This window comes from Mytilus galloprovincialis, chromosome 10, assembly GCF_965363235.1.
Source record: "Mytilus galloprovincialis chromosome 10, xbMytGall1.hap1.1, whole genome shotgun sequence".
Classification (NCBI taxonomy): Eukaryota; Metazoa; Mollusca; class Bivalvia; order Mytilida; family Mytilidae; genus Mytilus; species Mytilus galloprovincialis.
The window spans coordinates 79,390,839-79,413,054 of NC_134847.1; the positions used below are offsets into that span (position 1 = coordinate 79,390,839).

Below are 22,216 nucleotides of genomic sequence, written 5' to 3' on the forward strand. Positions count from 1 at the left end.
ATTTTTGAATAATGGTCTGAAGTTTTAATTTTCCTTATCAGTGTATACTTGGTTTCGTATATGACTGAATAATACTTTTGGGAATTTCATTTTTTATTTTTTAAGGATTTTTATTGATGGTCTTCCTGAAGCTTTACATGTATTTTAAGTTTATTCCTATATGAATGTGGTTATTATTTTCCCATGCTTGAATATAACACAGTACAGGTGTAAACTTTAATTATTTTTTGTAATGGGTTGTTAAAACAATAAAGTGAATATATACAAATGAAACTTTTTTTCTAATTTTATAAAATACATAGATAATATAAACTGTGCCTTTAATAACACAAAGTTAACATTTTGTTGATGATAATCTTGTTGCTGTGAAAACAATTTGTTTTACAGTGAGATGCTTGTAGGTGTTACTGTAAAATTTTACCTATAGCTCAACCTGTTTTTAAAATTGTCAACACAATAGGGACATTTAAATTGACCAGTTGGTATTGTTAGATTTAAATCTACCTTGATGCTACCTGTAAAAAATATTCAAATTTTAAAGTAAATTTGGATTTTATTAGATAAATACTTACCATCATAAATTCTGAGTGTAACCCCAATTGCGTCATAGGTCAGATGGAAAATCCCAACTAAAAATAAACGTACTCTCACTGGTCCGGACATATACCCCTGTTTGCCCATATTCTTCCATTCAATTTCCTCAAGACAGAAACATAAGGAAAGGGGATGAAGGGGAGGTGGGTGGGACCTATAATTTATGATGGTAAGTATTTATCTAATAAAATCCAAATTTACTTTAAAATTTGAATATTTTATAGCTATAAATACGTTACCATCATAAATTCTGAGTAACAGAATCTAACGTAAAGCTGAATCCCCTGTAACAGAAGAAACAGGAGGAAAGTTCAATCTTTGTGCTGAAACTATAGGTCCAAGAGAGTATAAACTTTCGGCAAAAGTAGCCATAGATTGGAGGTAGTGAGATATAAAAGAGTTCTCATTTCTCCAGAAACCTGCAGACAGTACCTCTTCTAAAGATGCACTGTTAAACAGAGCCCAGGATGTAGAGATACCCCTAACATCATGAGCTTTAACATTAAAACTATTTAAAAGTTCTGCCTTAGAAGAACCATAAGCTAAAGATATGCATTTGCATATCCAAGTAGAAATAGTTTTAACAGAAAGATCTGAGATTCCTTTTTTAATAGGAATAAAGAGTCTTGAGTTAGAAACAGAACGTAAACTACACGTTCTTTCCAGATAAATAGATAGGATTCTTACTGGACATAAAAGTACAGAAATAGAATCGCTAGGGAGTGCAGGAATCACAACTGGTTCTGCACCCTTATCTGGAATCTGATTCTTTGCCAAAAAAGCAGGATCCGTTAAAAGAGTAACAGAAGATTTATCCCTGTTAAATCGAAGGCAAGCATCAGAAATAGAGAAGGCATGGATTTCACTCCTTCTCCGTCCAGAAGCCAAAGCTAAAAGAAAACAGCATTTATAGGAAAGAAACCTTAAATCTATTGTTTCTGCTGGTTCAAAAGGAGGAAGTTTTAAAAAGGATAAAACTAGTCCAAGGTCCCACTTAGGAACTAAAGTTTTTTGTCTTGGTCTTTCAAGACTAAAACTACGAACCAAAAGAGAAATATGTTCATTGATTCCAAAATCTGGGCCACCAGAAATATGAATAGTTCTTGAGATAGCTGATCTATATCCCTTAATAGTAGAGGGACATAATCCTTTGGATTCAAAAAGAAAAACTAGAAAGTCTGCTAATTGTTGTACAGTGACTTGGAAAGGATCAATTTCCCGCTCACTACACCAATCTGAGAAGATTGACCATTTTGCATCATAGACAATGCTAGTGGAGTCTCTGACAGACTTTGTGAGATGCTTGGTTGCTCCTTCAGAAAAACCTCTCTTTCTGAGGCTAACCCTGAGAGAAGCCAGGCGTGTAGATGAAGTTTTTCTGGATTTTGATAAAGAACCTTGCCCTTGATTTGAGACAGAAGGTCTGGTCTCAGAGGTAGAACCAGAGGACAAGCACATGATAGGCGCAGAAGGTCTGGAAACCAAGACTGTTTTGGCCATGCTGGAGCAATAACTATGATCTTGCAATTTTCCCCTGCTATTTTCTGAAGTACTGGGGAGAGAAACCTGAAAGGAGGGAAGGCGTACCCGAACATTCCTTTCCAAGATAGGCTCATTGTGTCTACCGCAAAAGATTTTGGATCTGGAACCGGAGACACAAATGTTAGAAGTTTGTGATTGAGACTGGTCGCAAACAGATCTATCTGAGGTGACCCCCAATGAAGAGTCACAGCTTTGAAAACTACTTGAAGTAGTTCCCACTCCGTGTTTACTGGAGCAAGGGATCTGGATAGAGTGTCGGCTAGAATATTGAGGTGCCCCGCAATATGTCTCACCACTAGATGAACCTGGAGTTGAAAACACAGAAGGAGAATGTCTCTGGCTATCTGATAAAGAGAAGGTGAATGAGTTCCTCCCTGATTCTTGAGATAAGCTACAACTGTTGTGTTGTCCGTGGCCAGAATGACAGACTGATTCTTTAGAGACATTTGGAAATGATTCAGTGCAAACAGAACTGCTTTCATTTCCAATACATTGATATGCTCTTCCAAAAGATCTGGACTCCAGACTCCCGAGATTGTAAGCCCCTCCAGATATGCTCCCCAACCGAGGGTGGAGGCATCTGTGAATAATGTTAGACTGGGAACTTGAGGGGACAGACATAGGCCCCTCATTACATTTTCCCGTACTAACCACCATTGAAGGTGTGGAAATAAAGGCTGAGTGATTGGAATCAATGCTTCCCATTCTTGTGAAGCTGCAATCCATAACTTGTGCAGATAAAACTGAAGCGGACGAATGTGAAGTCGTCCCAATGGAATTACATCTGCCAGAGAGTTCAATAGACCCAGAAGTTGCAAGAATTGACGTGCTGTGACTGATTGAACCGTCAGGAATAAATGTATTTTCTGACATAGTTTTGTAAATTTCTCCTCTGGTGGGAGGACTAGGCCTACACTGGTTAGGAAATGTTCTCCCAGGAAAACAAAGTCTTGAGACGGAATTATCTCTGACTTTTTCCAAGAGATAAGGAAGCCTAGGGACAGAAAACAATTGATGACCAAGTCTGTCTGAACCCTCAATTTGATTGGGCAAAATTCCTTGAGAAGGGAATCGTCCAGATAGGAATGAATCTGAATAGACAGGGAATGTAGGTGAGCTATAGCTGCCTGCATGATTTTGGTAAAAGCCAAAGGGGCTGTAGACAGGCCAAAAGGGAGAGCCTTGAACTGGAAAACTTTGTTGTTCCAAACGAAGCGAAGGTATTTCCTGTAAGTTTTGGAAATGGGAATGTGGAAATACGCGTCTGAAAGATCCAGAGAAGTAGTCCACATTCCTGGAAGGATTGAAGCCCTGATGGATCTGTTTGTTTCCATTTTGAAGTGGGGAACAATAAGAAATTTGTTCAGAATAGATAGGTCTATGACTGGCCTCATTCCTCCAGTCTTCTTTGGAACCAGAAAAAGACGGGAATAAAATCCCGGAGACAGAGTTAAGATCGACACCTCCTCTATTGCAGCTTTTTGTAACATAGTGTCCACTTCTACTGATAGAAGTTGACACTTGACTGGGTCTTGTGTATGAGACAAACTTATTGGAACTGCAGATAGAGGAGGTGGGTTCTTGAACTGAAGTGTTAATCCCCCTCGAATTATTGACAGCACATAACAGTCTGAGGTAATTTTCTTCCACTGATTTAGGAAAAAACTTAACCTCCCCCCTACTGGTATTGATTTTTGAGGAACTTGTTGTAAATTTTCCCCTGGGGAAGCTGTCAATAACGTACGAGGGGGCAAGAACCTAGGTACTAGACCCAGGTTTCTTGGAACCCTTAAAACCACCAGAAGGCTTACCTGAGCTTTTTCCTGAGTTATTGGGTTTGTTCTGCGGTTTGCCGTAGTTATTCTTCCTTTTCTTAGCAGAAGAAGGAGGACCACCTGAAGCAGAAGTACTATTAGAACTAGATGTAGCATTAACCGACCTCTTGCCATTAGTAACTTGTACACTAACTTTGACTGGAGGAGGGTTTTTGCTGAGTTCCTCTTGAACCCGCTGTAAGGGTAAACCAAACATCTTGTCAGAGAGTGGAGATTTCAGTAAAGAATCTTTCAAAGGCTCAGCGATAGAAATGTTTTCAAGAAACTCTGCTCTTTTAGATAGGGTGCAATTAGCAATAGAACCCATTAAAAGCAACTGAGATGAACCTAAAGCTTTATCCAGTTGAAGTAAGAAGGATCGTACTTCTGCTGGAACAACCGAATCTTCGCTGTTAAGCAAATGTCCGGTTGCAGCTAGAAAATGTTCGGCTGTGCCAAGAACTTGAGAAGCACTACGAAGGAGATTCTCAGTCTTTGACCAAACAGGTTGAGTGAGACGAAGACCATCTACTGGCTTTTTTCCCAATAAAGATGACATAGATTTGTCACAACTGGGAACAAGTCTACCCAGTGAAGAATCAAAGATATCAAAATCCTTGTACTTAACCTGATCAGAAAAGGATGACATTCCAAATCCTGAGATATTGTTATTAGCAACCTTTTCACTAGCAGAATTAGCGATACCTTCATTAATAAATTGTAAAGCAAAAGTCATATGGCCAGATTCAGGAAAAGAATTGTGAGAAGTCACAGTATCCTGAGAAATACCACAGGAAGCTTCAAAAGTTGAAGAAGGTTTCTTCGGCTTGGAAGGAGAGAGAAAAGGGATATGTGCTTCATCCCTCATCAAGGTATACACCTTATCCCTAAGATCCTTCAAGGAAGGAGGATCCTCAGTCTCCTTGGTGGGAGGTTGTTGAGCTGACTTAGAAGAAGGCTCAGGGGCCGTCTTCGATACCTTGGGAGAAGAAGAACTTTCAACATCCTCATCAGTGAGGAAAGCCCTTTCATGACTCCCAGGGGAAACAGAAAGCTCGTCATCCTCCCTCTCATCACATTCTACAGACTTAGCTGGAGAAGGTTGATGAGAAGAAACTCTATTTTCCAGTAGAGTCATACGACTGGATAGAGTACTAAATTCAGCCTTGAAAGACTCACCAAAGTCTAAAAGTAACTTCTGTAAACCATCCAAAGGTGATGCATGATCAGAAACCTGAGTACCATGAGAAGAACTAGAAGCTTGAGAGTCAGGTACGGTGGTAGAAGGAGCTACTGCAGAAGTCAAAGATACTGCTACGGGTAGAGCAGGAGCTAAAGGTGGTGCAGTAGCTACCCCAGAAGGGGGACCATAGAAATTGTCCCTGTAAGGCCAAAAACCAGGTTGGTTTGGCATAAACCCACCATAAGGGTAAGACTGTGGCCAAGGTGGCTGAGACCATGAGGGTAAAGGTTGTGTGCCCGTGTTGGGAAGCATATACCCACAATAGGATAATGGGGGTCTAGAACCTGGCAAGTTCAAGCCCATAGCTGTACCTGGGACAGAACTAATAGTACCCGCTGAATTAACAGACCTAGATAAAGTATGAGTCACCGAAGTTGACGTAGGTACCCCCCCAAAATGCATGGCCGAACCTTGTGAAAGGGTCGGATAGGTAGCAATACCAGACACCGTTGTCGAAACTCCGGTCAATGTACTGGTAGTTTGGGGGGGACTTAAAGGTAGTGACCCATCTAAGAGATAGTCCGAACCAGGAATACTTACATACGGACTATTCAAATTAAAGTCCATAATAAATTTTACTTTAGTCAAAAACACAAATAATTTGTTTAGAAATTTAAACAAAACAAGGGAATATATTTCCAATAAAATACACAATATATATGAAAAGCAATTAAGCTATTCAAAAAACTAAACACTTCTCTGTTGAATCTGTAAAACTTGATGTGCACGTGTGACCGATGTCGCAGATGGAAATTGAATGGAAGAATATGGGCAAACAGGGGTATATGTCCGGACCAGTGAGAGTACGTTTATTTTTAGTTGGGATTTTCCATCTGACCTATGACGCAATTGGGGTTACACTCAGAATTTATGATGGTAACGTATTTATAGCTATAAAATTTTATTCACCTAACCAAAAGTTTCAGCATGCTTTTTTCCTGAACTTTTTTTTACCTAGGATTATTCTGTTGAGAGATTTTTATTTTACTGTCATTCAAAATCTTATGAGTGATCAAGCCAAACAAGAATGACTATATCATATATTTTATTTTCTTGCAGTTGTAATTTAAAATTGCATGACCTAAAATGCACTACATTTCATCTAAATGTTTGCATAGCCACTACTAGCAGTGTTTAATACCCTAAATAATCCAGTTGTAATATTTCACTCACTTTAATGAAACCTCAAAATCATATTGAATAAACAATTTCATTTATTTTTTTACAACAATATTTGACATCTCAACCAGAATTCCAAAGACTTTAAATAATTCCCAATTTCATTCATTTTTCACTACTTCACTAGATTTTTTTCTAAATCCATAGTATAAATTCTGATTAACTTCCAATGATATACATCCTAATTTAACAGGTGCAGAATCTATACATAATTCAGAATCATTTCCATTACTATATTCCAAATAGTTATCCTCACTTATATTTTGTAATATTTTATTTATATTTTTACTATATATCACCTGATTTTAATATATCCACAGTAAACATTGTATTTCATTTCCTATAATAAATTTCCAAATCAAACAATATTTGATTCAGAATTTTATAATGACTATTTCCAATTTCACATTCACTGAAAACATTTCCTCATGTTAGGAATATTTTAGAATATTTTACTTTCATTTTTCACTTTATCACTAAATTAGACTATATCCGCTGCATTACTCCAACATTTTATTTCATTTCCTATAATAATTTCCAAATCAAACACTATTTGATTCAGAATTTTATAATGACTATTTCCAATTTCACATTCACTTTTAAAAAACATTTCCTCACGTTAGGAATATTTTAGAATATTTTACTTTTATTTTTCACTTTATCACTAGATTAGACTATATCCACTGCACTACTTCAACATTTTATTTCATTTCCAAGATCCCATTTAAATAGGGAATCATCTTAAATTTGTAATAGATCCAAAAATTAATAATGAATATTTCAAAAATCACATTTAAAGCCACAGAAACATGTTGGATGAACACACACTATATCTCCTACTTGAATTCCAGTTTTGAAATTTTTAAATCTTTAACATAACTAAATCCCATCGTATGCAAAATTGAATTTCCTTTAGTGAACACAGCATTTTATGCACAAAACTCCCACTAATATTATAATAGATTTCAAATAAAAAACACATCAAGGTATACTCCAAAATTATTTCTAATTTTATATGTACAACATCATATGTAAGCCCCACAAAACGGTTAGAATGAATTATTTCCTCCTTGATGTCCGTCATGACAATAAAATCTTGAAAGAAACACATCACATTTTAAGAAGCAAAATTGCTAGTGAATTCAAATAAAATAAATCCAATATTGTATGCACAATGACACCAAAAGATTTAAAACATTGCAAATAATAATCCAAAATGAAAATCTTGAAGGGTCATGTGAAGAAAAGAACAACATATCCCTCTGAAAATTTAAACTGTAAACACCTGAGCAGCTATTTCTTGTTTCACTGGCAGCTGGACAATACTATATATAAGGGTTAGAATTTTAAAGAAGCATTTTGGTGTAAAAACAGTTTAAATTTTCAAACATAGTAATACATATTTATTTTAATCTTTTACTGATTTAGAATTTTAGGTAAAAAATAGATAAATCATATATATCAGGGATTTAAAACAATGAAAACCAAAACTTTTTTCTTCCCTATCAATTTTAATAGAATAATCCTAGGTAAGAAAATCTTCAGGAAAAAAGCATGCTGAAACTTCGGGTTAGGTGAATAAAAATCTGTACAGGTAGAATCAAGGTATATCTAAATCTAACAATACCAACTGGTCAATTTAAATGTCCCTATTGTGTTGACAATTTTAAAAACAGGTTGAGCTATAGGTAAAATTTTACAGTAACACCTATAAGCATCTCACTGTAAATACAGATCCTGTATCCATGCTATGCTTACAAGGTTCTGACAACTCTTTGTTCTTCTTTCTATTTTAAAATAAATTTCGAGATCCTCTAGATCTGGTTTGATTGTACTGATACACACCTTCAAGAATTTTGATGGCTAGTATAATAATTGATAATACTGAAAGTAGAGCAAACTGCTGTCAGATCCATGAAAGCAAAGCATGAACACATCATTTTTCTTTCAATCAGATTGTTTCTAGAATAACAATTACTTACAAGTAATATAATCAGAATTAACAGATAATCTTTTTGAGATATTGAATCATCTCATTTTTTGCATGCTAGTAAATTGATTTAATATAAATAAATGTCTTTCTGAAGGAAGAATGCTGTAACACAATAAAACTTTCTGATCTTTTCAGATGTAGCAAATTTGGCATTGGATGATTTTCATCTTAAACCAACTGAAAAAAAGGGTCATAAAAGAAAAGGCAGTTCTGGCAGAATAGAGTTACCTACCCTTACGCCACTACCTACTTCCATTACTCATGACTTAAGGTTTGTAATATACACTCTAAGAACGGAAGTTCTGGCAGGATAGAGTTACCTACCCTTTCACCTCTTCCTACTTCTATAAAACATGATTTAAGGTTAGTACATCTTGGCAAAGTTCACTTGAAACTCTAGAGTTGACTTAAGAGTTTCAAGAGTATAACCCTGGCTCGATGAGGGTTGGAATCAGGGTAAGAGGGGTTCAAGAAAATTCTGATTGTTGGAACCCGAGTAAGTAAAGTTAACTCAGGAGATCCAAGTGAACTTGGCTCTACACTCCAAGAAAAAAAGTTCTGGCATGATAGAGTTACCTACCCTTTGACCACTTCCTACTTATATAATTCATAATGAAATGTTATTACACAAAAACTTGACTTTTTTGAGTGATTGCTGCATGACATTAGAAGGTTATTCTAATCAGATCTGGGGTCATTTGGAGCAAATTCAGACAAATGATGGCTCTAAATTTTAAAGTTGTCATTTGCCTAGGAAACTTATGTAAAAAAAATAACATTGAGTACCAATGCAAAGATTTACCCTCCACACAAATCAAAGAAATGATCTATTTTTTTTAAAGCAAAAATTTGCAAGTAAATCAAAGGTTATTCTTCATATACTTGAAAAAAGATTTTATCCTAATTCTATGAGTATAACTATTTTGCAGGAAGGTAATCCAGATGTCAGATATTCGTACAGATGTAGGACAAGCCAGAGCTTTTGTACGACTGTCTTTAGAAAAGAAGGTCCTAGCTACTCATTTAAAGACTCTGCTGTCTGATGCTGACCTACTCAGGTATGGACAATGTTGTGTGATTAATATATTAAGTGTTTTGTAATAGTCTAACTGAGAATTAATTATTAAAACATATGTTGGGTTTTAGTAATTGAGGGAGTAAACAAGACAATTACACCTGTTTCTGAAATAAGACTAGAGATCATCGAAAGGAAATCGACTGAAAAGCACTTTACACATTTCTACTAAGTGAAATAAATCTACAAATATTTATCTCCGAAACAAACAGAAAATAAGTATTTCCCTGTATAATTGCAGATGATAAATTAAGATTGTGACTTCGGCTTTTACTGCTTATTGTATACTTATTATTATTTTACAGAACTTTATACAAGAGATATGCCTTCCTGAGATGTGAAGATGAAAGAGAACAGTTTATATACCATTTACTATCATTGAATGCTGTAGACTATTTCTGTTATACCAACTCTTATCCTAAAACTGGTAAAAATTACTGTTATACCAATTCTAATTTAAAACTGGTAAATTTAGTATGTAAGTTTTATCCTAAAATAGATAACATGGATAAACTAGTCTTATCCTAAAATTAGTGACATTAGAATTCTTTTTATAATTTTCAAAGGTAGAAATTTGATTGATTCATATATTATTGAACTATAGATCAATAGATAAGCTTAAAAATAGTTGGAATGATGATTTTTTTTTCATTGAAAATGAGGCTGTTGTTTCCTCAAAGGAAAAAATAAGTTTTAGCCTATTATACAGAAGTCATTGATATGCATCTCCTGTTATATTGCAGTTGTGCCATACAAAGTAATGATTTATCCTAGTCCAAAGTTTGGTTGTTCTACAACAAGTGCTAATCCCTGGGTGTGTATAGCTGGACAGTTAGGAGAGACTGGACCAATAGAGACGCCTAAAGGATTTCTAGAGTTTAATGTGGAGGTGAGAATTGTAAAGAGAAAAGTATTTATATGATTTCTAGATATCTACTGGGCCAAAGAGACATCATGGTCTATTGTTATCATGTAGTATTTGTGTCTGTCATCCTATTAAGTTTTCCCTATTATAAATGGGATTACATGAACCAGACTTTGTTATCATTGACCTGAAGAGGTCTCCACTTAATAAATTTAATTTGATTTTTGAGAATGCTTTTCAACCACTGCAAATGTTAAGGTACAAATTTCTGCAAATAGTACTAAAAATCCCATATTGGTCCAACTGCTACTGAACTTCAGATAATTAATAAGTTTGTGATTTTTTTATATATAGAAAAATCAATATGGATACCAAGAGTGGAATACAAAAGCACTTGTTCAATAGTTTGCCTAGGTGAAATTAAGAAGGCAATTGTCAAAGTACTTTTAATTCTTTGTTCTTTTCCACAGGAATTATTCTACAACTATTTTATATTCTAAAGATTTCCTCTCTGTCTATTTAAAATCAAAATATCCTGAATATGCATGAAATATTTGTAACAGGAAGTTATGCAATTGATAATATAGAGAAAAGAAATTAATGATTTGATTTTATATATATTTCAGCATAAAAACTTGGGTGTATTGACAACACTAAGGATAGGTCATGACAACAGCGGGATTACACCAAGATGGCTGGTAGAATATGTTCTGGTTAGGAATGAACTCACTGGTCATACATACAGGTTAGTGCTACATTCAAGAAAATATATAGTCAGGGATATAGGTTGGATTTACATGTAATATTCAAGGGGGTGTTACCAAAGGAAAGTGGAAGAGGGTTATTGTTAATCAATATTTACCTCACAATTTTGGTTTATTGACTTTTAATGTTTGCATGTTTTACATGGTTGTAGATTAAAGATAGTATATGCCTTTGATACTAAGTCAGCTTTAGGAGTACAATGTACTAAACAAATAGTATAAATATGAATTACATCAAACTTTTAGTTTTTTACAGTTTCCATGATTTATAAGTTATTGCTAGATCAAATGTGGTCTCCGTTGAAATACAAAGAATTAACTTTATTTTTATTAGAATTCTATGTTTTAGGTTTAAGACAAATATAGGTTCAAAACCTTTTCACAAATATATGCTTTCAATTATATACCTGATGTAGTCAGTACATTAATATTTGATATGTTAATTACAGGTTTAACTGTGGTAGATGGTTAGGTAAAGGGGTAGACGATGGAAGTACAGAAAGATTACTGGTGGCTGAGTTATTGTCACGTAATATGGATATTTATGGTAGGTATTGTAGTATGATGAAACACAAGAGCATGTGATGTGATAGTCTGGTGAAGTATTGGTCTGAGTTTAAATATAATTTACCCATGAATATATAAACAACTCTTTATAAAACAGTAAGATAAAATGTTTCATCAAATAATTCATAGAAGGATAGCATGAGTTACCAAAAACATTAGACATTTCCATAGACTACAACGATCAACACCTCACTCCTCTGGGGAAATAAATATACAAACAACAACATACAACACATGGGTCAGATATCCCAATATGGTACAGGCACAAAATGAAATGGTGTTTACACACTTTTTCATGTGTGCATGTAAAGTGATTAAAATGTCCTTATTAAAAATAGCATTTGAAGTCATAATCAGGCTATATTAGGATATTTCATTAACGATAAAACATTTATTAAATATATTTTGATTAATTGAGGTGTGAAGAAATATTTGTTCAAGGGTTGTGATTCAGAAATAGATAAACCTCTGTTTCAGATTTATATTTTATTGTAAGTTGTCAAACTGTTGTATCTTACACATATATTTCTATCAATATTTATTTTAGATTTAGATCTGGCTGTGCATTACTCATCGCCACCTAGATTGGGTTCACCAAAGTCACCAAAGAGGAACACAGAACAAAGTAAAGTTTTTATATGTACATTGCATATGAAACATATTTAAATTTAAATAAGAGCATTCCTAAAGTTGTAATAATGTAAAGGAAAGATTTGCTGCAATTACTTTTCCAATTTGTTCTTTACTTAAATTTACCTCACTTCAGGAAAACTTGCTTTTGACAAACAGATACAGTATTTGTGTTTTCAAAATAGAATTAAGGAAACCTTTTAGTTTAATTAAATCCACACAGATTTCAAAAGTATTTTTAAATATCCACAAGAAAGCTGAAAAATAAAATAAATTGACTGCTAGTTAAATAAAAAAATAAAATTTTAAATGAATAATAAAATAACCAACTTGCCAGATGCACATAGCTTCAGCATTACAATGATTTAAAAGTTGTCTTTTCCATTCAAGGTTTGAAAATTCCACAAATTCAAGAGGCACTGGGCCATGCAGTTAATAATCTTGTTAAACATTATTATAAACCAGAAAAGGAGGTTAGTGCACAAACTTTATAATCTAGTTAAATTAAAACTTGTAGACTTCAAAATTTTTCTATCTTGACATATATACTGCATCGATAATATTATATTGAAGACCTGATGTTGACTTCTATAGATGTCTTCTAATATTTTGTGGGACCAAAACTTTCAAGTCATCTCAAAATGACCGAATTATATAAAAAAAATCTGGATCCTTGCTGTTGACATGGGTCATCTCAAAATTACCTCATTTTCACAGAATTATAATGTTTTTGTATATCCCTATGCACTCATGATAAGATTATCCATGTGTTTTGCAGAGAGGAAGTTTGACATTTTTGTTGTGTGGAGAACGTGGATTGGTTAACTGTTTAGAACTTGTATTTAATTACGGCTTCAGGTCATCAAGGTTGTTCCGCAATAAAATGTTTGTCTGGGATTTCCTTGGTAAGTATGTTGTTTTGCAAATGAAAAGTAACCTTCAAATAGTTATCAAAGGTACCGGGATTATTATTTAGTACGCCAGACGCGCTTTCGTCTACATAAGACTCATCAGTGACGCTCATATCAAAATATTTATAATGCCAAACAAGTACAAAGTTGAAGAGCATTGAGGATCCAAAATTTCAAAAACTTTTGACAAACACTGTTATTTATGTAATATATAAGAAGACGATTAGATGTATATATGCATTGTACATTGAATGAAATTGTTTGTGACTTGGTTTAAAACTAGAAATGTGGAGGAACTTCAGAAGGACACATCCTCAGGAAATGTTCTAAAAATATGTAAACTTTCATCAATATATGTTTTATTGTTGAGGAGAAGTTTTATACTGGAAATACTGTGGATTCATTATTATTCGTTGATAACAATTTTCGTTGGTTTCGTCTGTTACAGGTGAACCATGAATTTAAATGTTCGATGAATATCATATTTTCAATTGGTTTTGTATACAAAGATTGGCAAAACCAAGAAATCAAATATCTTCGAATATACAAGTTTTCAACAATCCATGAAAGTTAATGAATCCACATTAATTAAAGTTTTCATGCATCACAGAACTTTAAAGTGGCATATACTACAGATTTATTATACTTCATTCGGTTCGGATTATTTTTTTGAAGATTTCATGTGAAAAGGTTCACCATTGAATTTAAGCATTCAATTAAATACAAATTTCTGTATTTAGCCCCATAAAATCAAGTATCCATCAGAATACATGTTTAATACAATCCAGGAAAATTATAGCATGTACCTACCAAAATAAATTATAGCATGTATCTACCAAAATAAATTATAGCAGGTACCTACCAAAATAAATTATAGCATGTACCTACCAAAATAAATTATAGCATGTATACCAAAATAAATTATAGCATGTACCTACCAAAATAAATTATAGCATGTACCTACCAAAATAAATTATAGCAGGTACCTACCAAAATAAATTATAGCAGGTACCTACCAAAATAGATTATAAATAGATTATAGCATGTACCTACCAAAATAAATTATAGCAGGTACCTACCAAAATAGATTATAAATAGATTATAGCAGGTACCTACCAAAATAGATTATAGCAGGTACCTACCAAAATAGATTATAGCAGGTACCTACCAAAATAGATTATAGCAGGTACCTACCAAAATAGATTATGGCAGGTACCTACCAAAATAAATTATAGCATGTACCTACCAAAATAGATTATAGCAGGTACCTACCAAAATAGATTATAGCAGGTACCTACCAAAATAGATTATTGATTATAGCATGTACCTACCAAAATAAATTATAGCATGTACCTACCAAAATAAATTATAACATGTACCTACCAAAATAAATTATAGCATGTACCTACCAAAATAAATTGTAGCATGTACCTACCAAAATAAATTATAGCATGTACCTACCAAAATAAATTATAGCATGTACCTACCAAAATAAATTGTAGCATGTACCTACCAAAATAAATTATAGCATGTACCTACCAAAATAAATTGTAGCATGTACCTACCAAAATAAATTATAGCAGGTACCTACCAAAATAAATTATAGCATGTACCTACCAAAATAAATTATAGCATGTACCTACCAAAATAAATTATAGCATGTACCTACCAAAATAAATTGTAGCATGTACCTACCAAAATAAATTATAGCATGTACCTACCAAAATAAATTGTAGCATGTACCTACCAAAATAAATTATAGCAGGTACCTACCAAAATAAATTATAGCATGTACCTACCAAAATAAATTATAGCATGTATCTACCAAAATAAATTATAGCATGTACCTACCAAAATAAATTATAGCATGTACCTACCAAAATAAATTATAGCATGTACCTACCAAAATAAATTATAGCAGGTACCTACCAAAATAAATTGTAGCATGTATCTACCAAAATAGATTATAAATAGATTATAGCAGGTACCTACCAAAATAGATTATAGCAGGTACCTACCAAAATAAATTATAGCATGTATCTACCAAAATAAATTATAGCATGTACCTACCAAAATAAATTATAGCATGTATCTACCAAAATAAATTATAGCAGGTACCTACCAAAATAAATTATAGCATGTATCTACCAAAATAAATTATAGCAGGTACCTACCAAAATAAATTATAGCATGTATCTACCAAAATAAATTATAGCATGTACCTACCAAAATAAATTATAGCAGGTACCTACCAAAATAAATTATAGCATGTATCTGCCAAAATAAATTATAGCAGGTACCTACCAAAATAAATTATAGCATGTATCTACCAAAATAAATTATAGCATGTACCTACCAAAATAAATTATAGCAGGTATCTACCAAAATAAATTATAGCAGGTACCTACCAAAATAAATTATAGCATGTACCTACCAAAATAAATGAATATACAGTATCTGACTCATAATGAAAACATACATTTATAAGGACAAAGAAGGGCATGTGTTGAAAGTTCGAATAGTACTAGACAGTTTTCATGATAACTGCACTTGAACAAACTACTCATTTATTATTATCATTGTAAATTATTTGATTTTAGAGAAAGTGAAATCTCATGTAGAATGTGTAATGTCTGGACAAGTGAGAAAGGCGGCTAACAACAGTTTATTTAAATTCTGTGATCTAATTGATACAATCAATGCCTCCGCAGAGACTATCGGGAAGGATGGAAAGTTTCAAGTGTTTGTTTGTGTAGGGATAAGGTATGTATTATAGTATACAGTATTTACACAGGACAATCATTGCCTTGGAAGAAAATTTCAAAAAAAGAAGTTGCATGATAATTCAATTTTAGTGTAATTTATACTCTAGGATTGTACAATTCCATCAAGAGTTTCAAAAAATAATGTTATCTGATACACAAAAAACAACAGAATGAGACAACTATCGACCAAACAAATAAAAAATAGATACGGAACTGCAGATAGGACATGGATACTTAAAGGTTGAAGCCATAAGGATATTTTTTGTAAATCTTAAAACACTGAGTTTCATGATTTTTTCAAATACCAAATAGCATTGCATCAATTTTTTGTTATCATAATTAGTTTTCATATTTTCTTGAATAGTCATTAGATATCGATCTTTTTTTTTATTTTGTAGTTATAGAAAACTAAATGACAATAGAGCATTTGTTTGGAATAGTTGGTTTAGATTGTCATTAGATATCGATCTTTTTTTTTAATTTGTAGTTATAGAAAACTAAATGACAATAGAGCATTTGTTTGGAATAGTTGGTTTAGATTGACACTGTAAATTTGAAAGAAATTACATTTTTGTAGTACTAATTCAATAAAAAAATCTGTTTTCAGAGACCATACATTACAGAAACTGATGCCAATTATTGCCAACACTCCAATCACGGCACAGTTGTACGAGGAGTCATCATTCCTACGTAGTTCTAGTCATATAAACTATCTAGTCCATATACTCAGCACGTTGGACGAGTTTACAATCACTTTAGAGTCCTCATTACTACGAGGGATAAATATCTGATATTAATACATTGTTAATTTGTTAAAAATGTTGTGATAAGAATTGTGTTTGTGAATGTAAATATCTAAAAATCAAATATTTGTGACTTTTTTATGTAAAATACTTAATATATTCAAATGATTCTAGGTGTTTATTGAACACCTGGATACTTATTGCTTGCCATTGGAGATAAAGTATCCCATAATCAAGACTGATTTTCATTTTTACCTTCAATGCCCTTTTAAACAAGAAAAATTAGATATTTTACAATTCTTAAATTTTATTTATAGTACTGTGATAACTTGTGTTTTTATAAAAGATATGCTACAATGTGCTGGACATGTTGGTTTTATGATATACCTTTGTCATCTAAAGGCCAAAGTGTGTGATTAATGCATAATATTTGGATAAATGAGATCCTGATTGATAAGTAATCTGATTGGTTGTATGTTATGGTATGATAACTCTTATAGGTCTTCCAATGTTTTTAGAGTAAATGAGTATATTGGGTGATACCACCAGTTTATTATAGCCCATCTTGGTGGAGTTATTATTAAATGATAATTAGTGCTGTGGATAATCTTTCTATTTAATTCTTTCAACACTGCAAATGTTAAAATGTTATCTTTTTGGTTGTATTACTACGTATGAGATGAAGACAGAATAAAAAATTGATCACAGAAAGTTTTCAAAAGTATTAAATTGTGAGTCATTAACACAGGGTAGAAATTAAAGATGAGTATATTCAATGTATGTATGTTATGTATATTTTTTATGTGTTGTGACTTTAGTTTTGGTGCATAGTGAAAATATTGTGCTTGATAATCTTCAAAACCGTTTTAACATTGTTTCCATGTAGCAGTTTAATATGTTGTGCTTATCAACATCACACTGTTTCAAAATTGTCATTGAGTCTGGTCGAAGCTAATATGAATTATGTTGATATTTTAGTCATACACAATAGCTCTTATCACAAGTCGTTTTAAGACATAATTTATCTTTAGACTCATATTATTTTTCTCACCACAAATTTATGTTGCAGAGTCTTCAAGCTTTAATGTAATATATTAATTTTGCGTCTGTCACTTGCACATAAAAAATTAAGATGGAGTGCTTCTTTGTCAGTAATTGTGCCATTCATTACCTAGCTTATTGTCACCTTTCAATGAACCTTGAAATTCAATTACATTAGCTTTACCATACTTTTGCTTCATGCCAATGCTTTATATAATTTTAGCCAATTTAGCTTGGTGTATATTCAGCTTTCTCTTTTTTTTAATTGATTTTTTTTAACATAAGCAATATTAGTTTGTTGGATTTGATTTTTCGTTTTTACATTTCTTCAATATTGCATCCCCCACTGAATAATGAAGGAACATTTCCATTTTTAATTTTATTCTGATCGATTATGGGGTTTCCCCATAGTAAAATATAGACTCAATTGTGTGTGTTCAAATTGAATCAGAGGAGGTTTGAATTTGCAAATTCTAGTGAATTTAATTGGCTTTTTCTTCTGGTTCTGGTACAGATAGTTTCAATCTTTTTTTTAAAAGCATTTTTGACAAGTTAGCACATATTTTTATTGCAATATTAATACATTTATGATATGATTGAAGATAATTAAAACTTGTATAAAACATTGTCAGTTGACTGAAAGTTTATCTGTTAATATTCAAAGTTCAATTAGTACTTATTGTGTTCTTTAAGTGCAATAATTTCTACTCATATTCTGTTGAAGAAAACAATGTTTGCTGTCTACAAAAGTAGAACTGGCCATGTTTATAAAAATCGTTACTATATATACCCTTTCATAAAAATTTCAAAATAATTCATATATATTATCAGTGTGTATGAATGTGACAAATTTAAATCTGAATGTAGTCTTGTTAACAGTATTATCTTTTAATGGCATGTTAAATGAGTGATCATTTATTCACACAAAGTAAAATAAATTAATAACAAAAGTTATTCCAATACACTACATGAACATTTTAATAAAAAAGAATAACGCAGAATGAATAAAATAAAAATTGACGGATTCAGTTTGAACATATTATTGTAAATTTAATTTTACCCCAAATGAAATATAAAGTTTTCAGATATAGTTACATCTTCATAGTTGTGAATGAACGTTTGAAAGTATATGCATCTTTTTTTGTTCAATTAAGTAGTAATTTAAACATTTGTGTATGAGAATATCAGATTTTTCCTGTCAATGACGTTATTGTTATTTTTATCAGTATAGAACATTGTTTGTGCCAAATTTGACATTGTTAATTTTAATATTGTACTTCGTTTTTTATGTCCATAAATATATAATGGTATATACCTTTACATTTCCACAATAGTTAGGAAAAAAAGACACTTTCTGTATTATAACACTTATAGTTACTGGAACTTAACCTAATTACTTTGAAGTCTTAAAGGATTAGGGGTATTTTTAAAAGATCTGGTTTTGGTCCAAGAAAATGAAGATGTTGAGAACTTTTCAAATTTGGATATAATGTACTGAATTGCATTAGTTCAAGAAATATAAATTAACTAGACAAGCCGCTTTATGTTATGGCGTTTTTAGTTATGTACTGTCAAATATTTGCATTTGTAAGAGGAAACTAAACTCCTATATCTGTGCAACTTATCCTCCTTTACCCAGAAATAAAATCAATCCTTCATCAATGATTCTGTAGTAAATATTCACTTGTAGGTGTATGGACAAAAGGAAGGAAATTCATACTGATAGGAGGATAACAGTTCTTTTTTCCAAGAATATATTTCCTGAATATTTTACTTTATTTTGTTCTTTTACATGACATTTTCATAACTGCTCAATTTTGTTGATTGTTTGTTTATACTTTTGTTGTATTTTATAAACAGATTATTTAGATTTTCATATACTAGTTATAATTGTTCAGTTTTGTTAAACCATAATGCCTGTAAGCAAACAATTTAAAAATCCAATAATTTAATCTGTCTGCTTTAAAATGTGCACATCCACACAGATGCAATATTTTTACATCTTTTTTAGACGGTAATTGATCAATAAATCCCTAGAAATGTTTTTGCTTATTATTTTAAAGAAATGAGGTTGTTTAAAGTAAAATAACAATAATACTGTACAGTTTCTTGAAATCTAGGTATCTTTGCTTTCTATACTACAATTTATTGGATTTGTTTACAGGACACACATGAATGACAATGTATACCTTCCTGGTTGATTTAAAATCAAAATTTGTTTATTTTGATCTCCTTAGTTCTTAGAACATTTAAAATAAAAATGTAGATACCAATATCTTTGTTTTGTTTATCTACTAATCTTAATATAATCTCAATGGTATTATTGTAATATGTTCGCTCTAAGTGTTGAAAATTGATGGTTTTATCCTCACCTGAGTAAGATTAAAGACTTTAAAACTAGTATTTGATACTTCTCTATCAAGCTCACTGATTTGTTTAGCAAGACAATAGACTTGTTATATGTACAATCAAAATAATGTGTCTGAATATGATGCTGATTTTGCAGTCCTGTGGTACAAAACTGGTTACTTTACATAAAATACAATGTACACGCTATTATCCTTTTATAAGGGCCCAGCCAATTAATAAGTGGTTTGTCTTTTACAAATCACGTTTGATCTCTTACTTTGAAACCCCTTTTAGTTCATGGATAAAACTAAGTGTGTGTATATACATGTATGTTGAATAACCCTGATTGAAACACAATTTCCTTATTAACATGCTGTGGGGCCCTCATCACAATCCTCTAGTTTGTGTTTAAGCACCCAATAATCAATCATTCTATACACTTTCACTGAACATTTTTGTACAACACATAAATAGGTTTCGAACTGACTGTTGTACAACCCTTCATCAAAATAAGAAGTTTACCAGATATACCATGGTACAAGGACAAAGACATTTATACAAATGTAAGTGTTGATATAATACTGTGTTTGGCCCTCAGTCACGATCTATTGACTTAGAAACTTTGCTGATTTTATGTGTATTAGTTTGTGATTAAATCAGTTTAGGGAACCATATGTGGTAGGTCAATGATATTTGGTGAGCAGTTGTATAAGCATCGGTATATCTCATTTCCATTAGAGACATTTGGCTCCACCTCCTTAGTCATGGTCTATTGACTTTGAAACTTTTGCTTAATTTAAATGTATTAGTTTGTGATGGGAACCATTAGTGGTAGGCCAATGTTTATTGGCATTCATATGTATAAACATTAGTACATCGCGTTTCCATGAAGAATATTTGGCCCAGTCCCCTCAGTCATGGTCTATCGACTTTGACACTTTTGCTTAATTTAAATGTATTAATTTGTGATTATAACAGTATAAGATGAACTGATAATGTTTAGTCATTGTTATTTGGTATGCAAATTTATTGGCACTTGCGAGAATTGTTTCAATGAAGATAATATATCCCAACCCCCTCTTCCTGGTTTATTGACCTTGAAACTTTTACATAGTTAACACAAGTTAATGTGTGTGTTTACGTTTGTTTAAATGGAAGGACTTATAATAAGTTAATGGTATTTGATATGCAGTTGTATTAGCATTGGCACATCTATTGTTTAACCATGTACCTCAGTCATCGTTCATTAACTTTGAATATTTGCAAAACTTATGTAACATGTTAAAGTATTGCTTTTTTGATTTCAACATTGACTTTGTACTTGTTTGGCTTCATAACTATTTTGATCTGAGCATCACTGATGAGTCTTATGTATACGAAACGCGCGTCTGGCGTATTAATTCAACAAGAGTGCACACACAGAAATGTCTCGCCTTCTTTATTAATCATTGATATTATGTTGATACTCCTAAATCTAAAGCTTTATTACGACTGTCACATAGACTTAACATGAATCATGAAAATGAGGTCAAAGTCAGTTGAACCATATGCCAGGCAGACATGTACAGCTAACAATGCTTCCATACAACAAATATAGTTGACCTATTGCTTATAGTTTAAGAAAATAGACCAAAACACAAAAACTTAACACTGAGCAATGAACCTTGAAAACCAGGTCAAGGTCAAATAAAACCTGCACGACTGACATATAGATCATAAAATATTTCCATACACAAAATATAGTTGATCTATTACTTAAAGTATTAGATAAAAAGACCAAAACTCAAAAACTTAACTTTGACCACTGAACCATGAAAATGAGGTCAAGGTCAGATGACATCTGCCCGCTAGACATGTACACCTTACAATCATTCCATACAACAAATATAGTAAACCTATTGCATAAAGTATGAGAAAAACAGACCAAAACACAAAAACTTAACTATAACAACTGAACCATGAAAATGAGGTCAAGGTCAGATGACGTCAGATGACATCTGCCCGCTAGGCATGTACATCTTACAATCATTCCATACAACAAATATAGTAGACCTATTGCATAAAGTATGAGAGAAACAGACCAAAACACAAAAACTTAACTATAACCACTGAACCATGAAAATGAGGTCAAGGGCAGATGA

General features: G+C 32.3%; 1 protein-coding gene across 7 annotated transcripts in view; it reads left to right on the plus strand.

The window, feature by feature from the left end:
* Positions 1-19,999, plus strand: part of LOC143048500 (DENN domain-containing protein 5B-like) — a 45,461-nt gene extending 25,462 nt beyond the window's left edge. For all 7 annotated transcript variants that reach the window (XM_076222181.1, XM_076222184.1, XM_076222186.1 and 4 more), the window contains 11 exons: positions 8,501-8,636; positions 9,295-9,423; positions 9,746-9,867; positions 10,184-10,329; positions 10,932-11,050; positions 11,519-11,616; positions 12,184-12,261; positions 12,657-12,739; positions 13,045-13,171; positions 15,778-15,940; positions 16,550-19,999. In XM_076222181.1, coding sequence (XP_076078296.1) covers positions 8,501-8,636; positions 9,295-9,423; positions 9,746-9,867; positions 10,184-10,329; positions 10,932-11,050; positions 11,519-11,616; positions 12,184-12,261; positions 12,657-12,739; positions 13,045-13,171; positions 15,778-15,940; positions 16,550-16,733 — 1,385 coding nt within the window. In that variant the 3' untranslated portion in view covers positions 16,734-19,999. The remainder of the gene's footprint in view (positions 1-8,500; positions 8,637-9,294; positions 9,424-9,745; positions 9,868-10,183; positions 10,330-10,931; positions 11,051-11,518; positions 11,617-12,183; positions 12,262-12,656; positions 12,740-13,044; positions 13,172-15,777; positions 15,941-16,549) is intronic.
* The last annotated feature ends 2,217 nt before the right edge of the window (positions 20,000-22,216 follow it).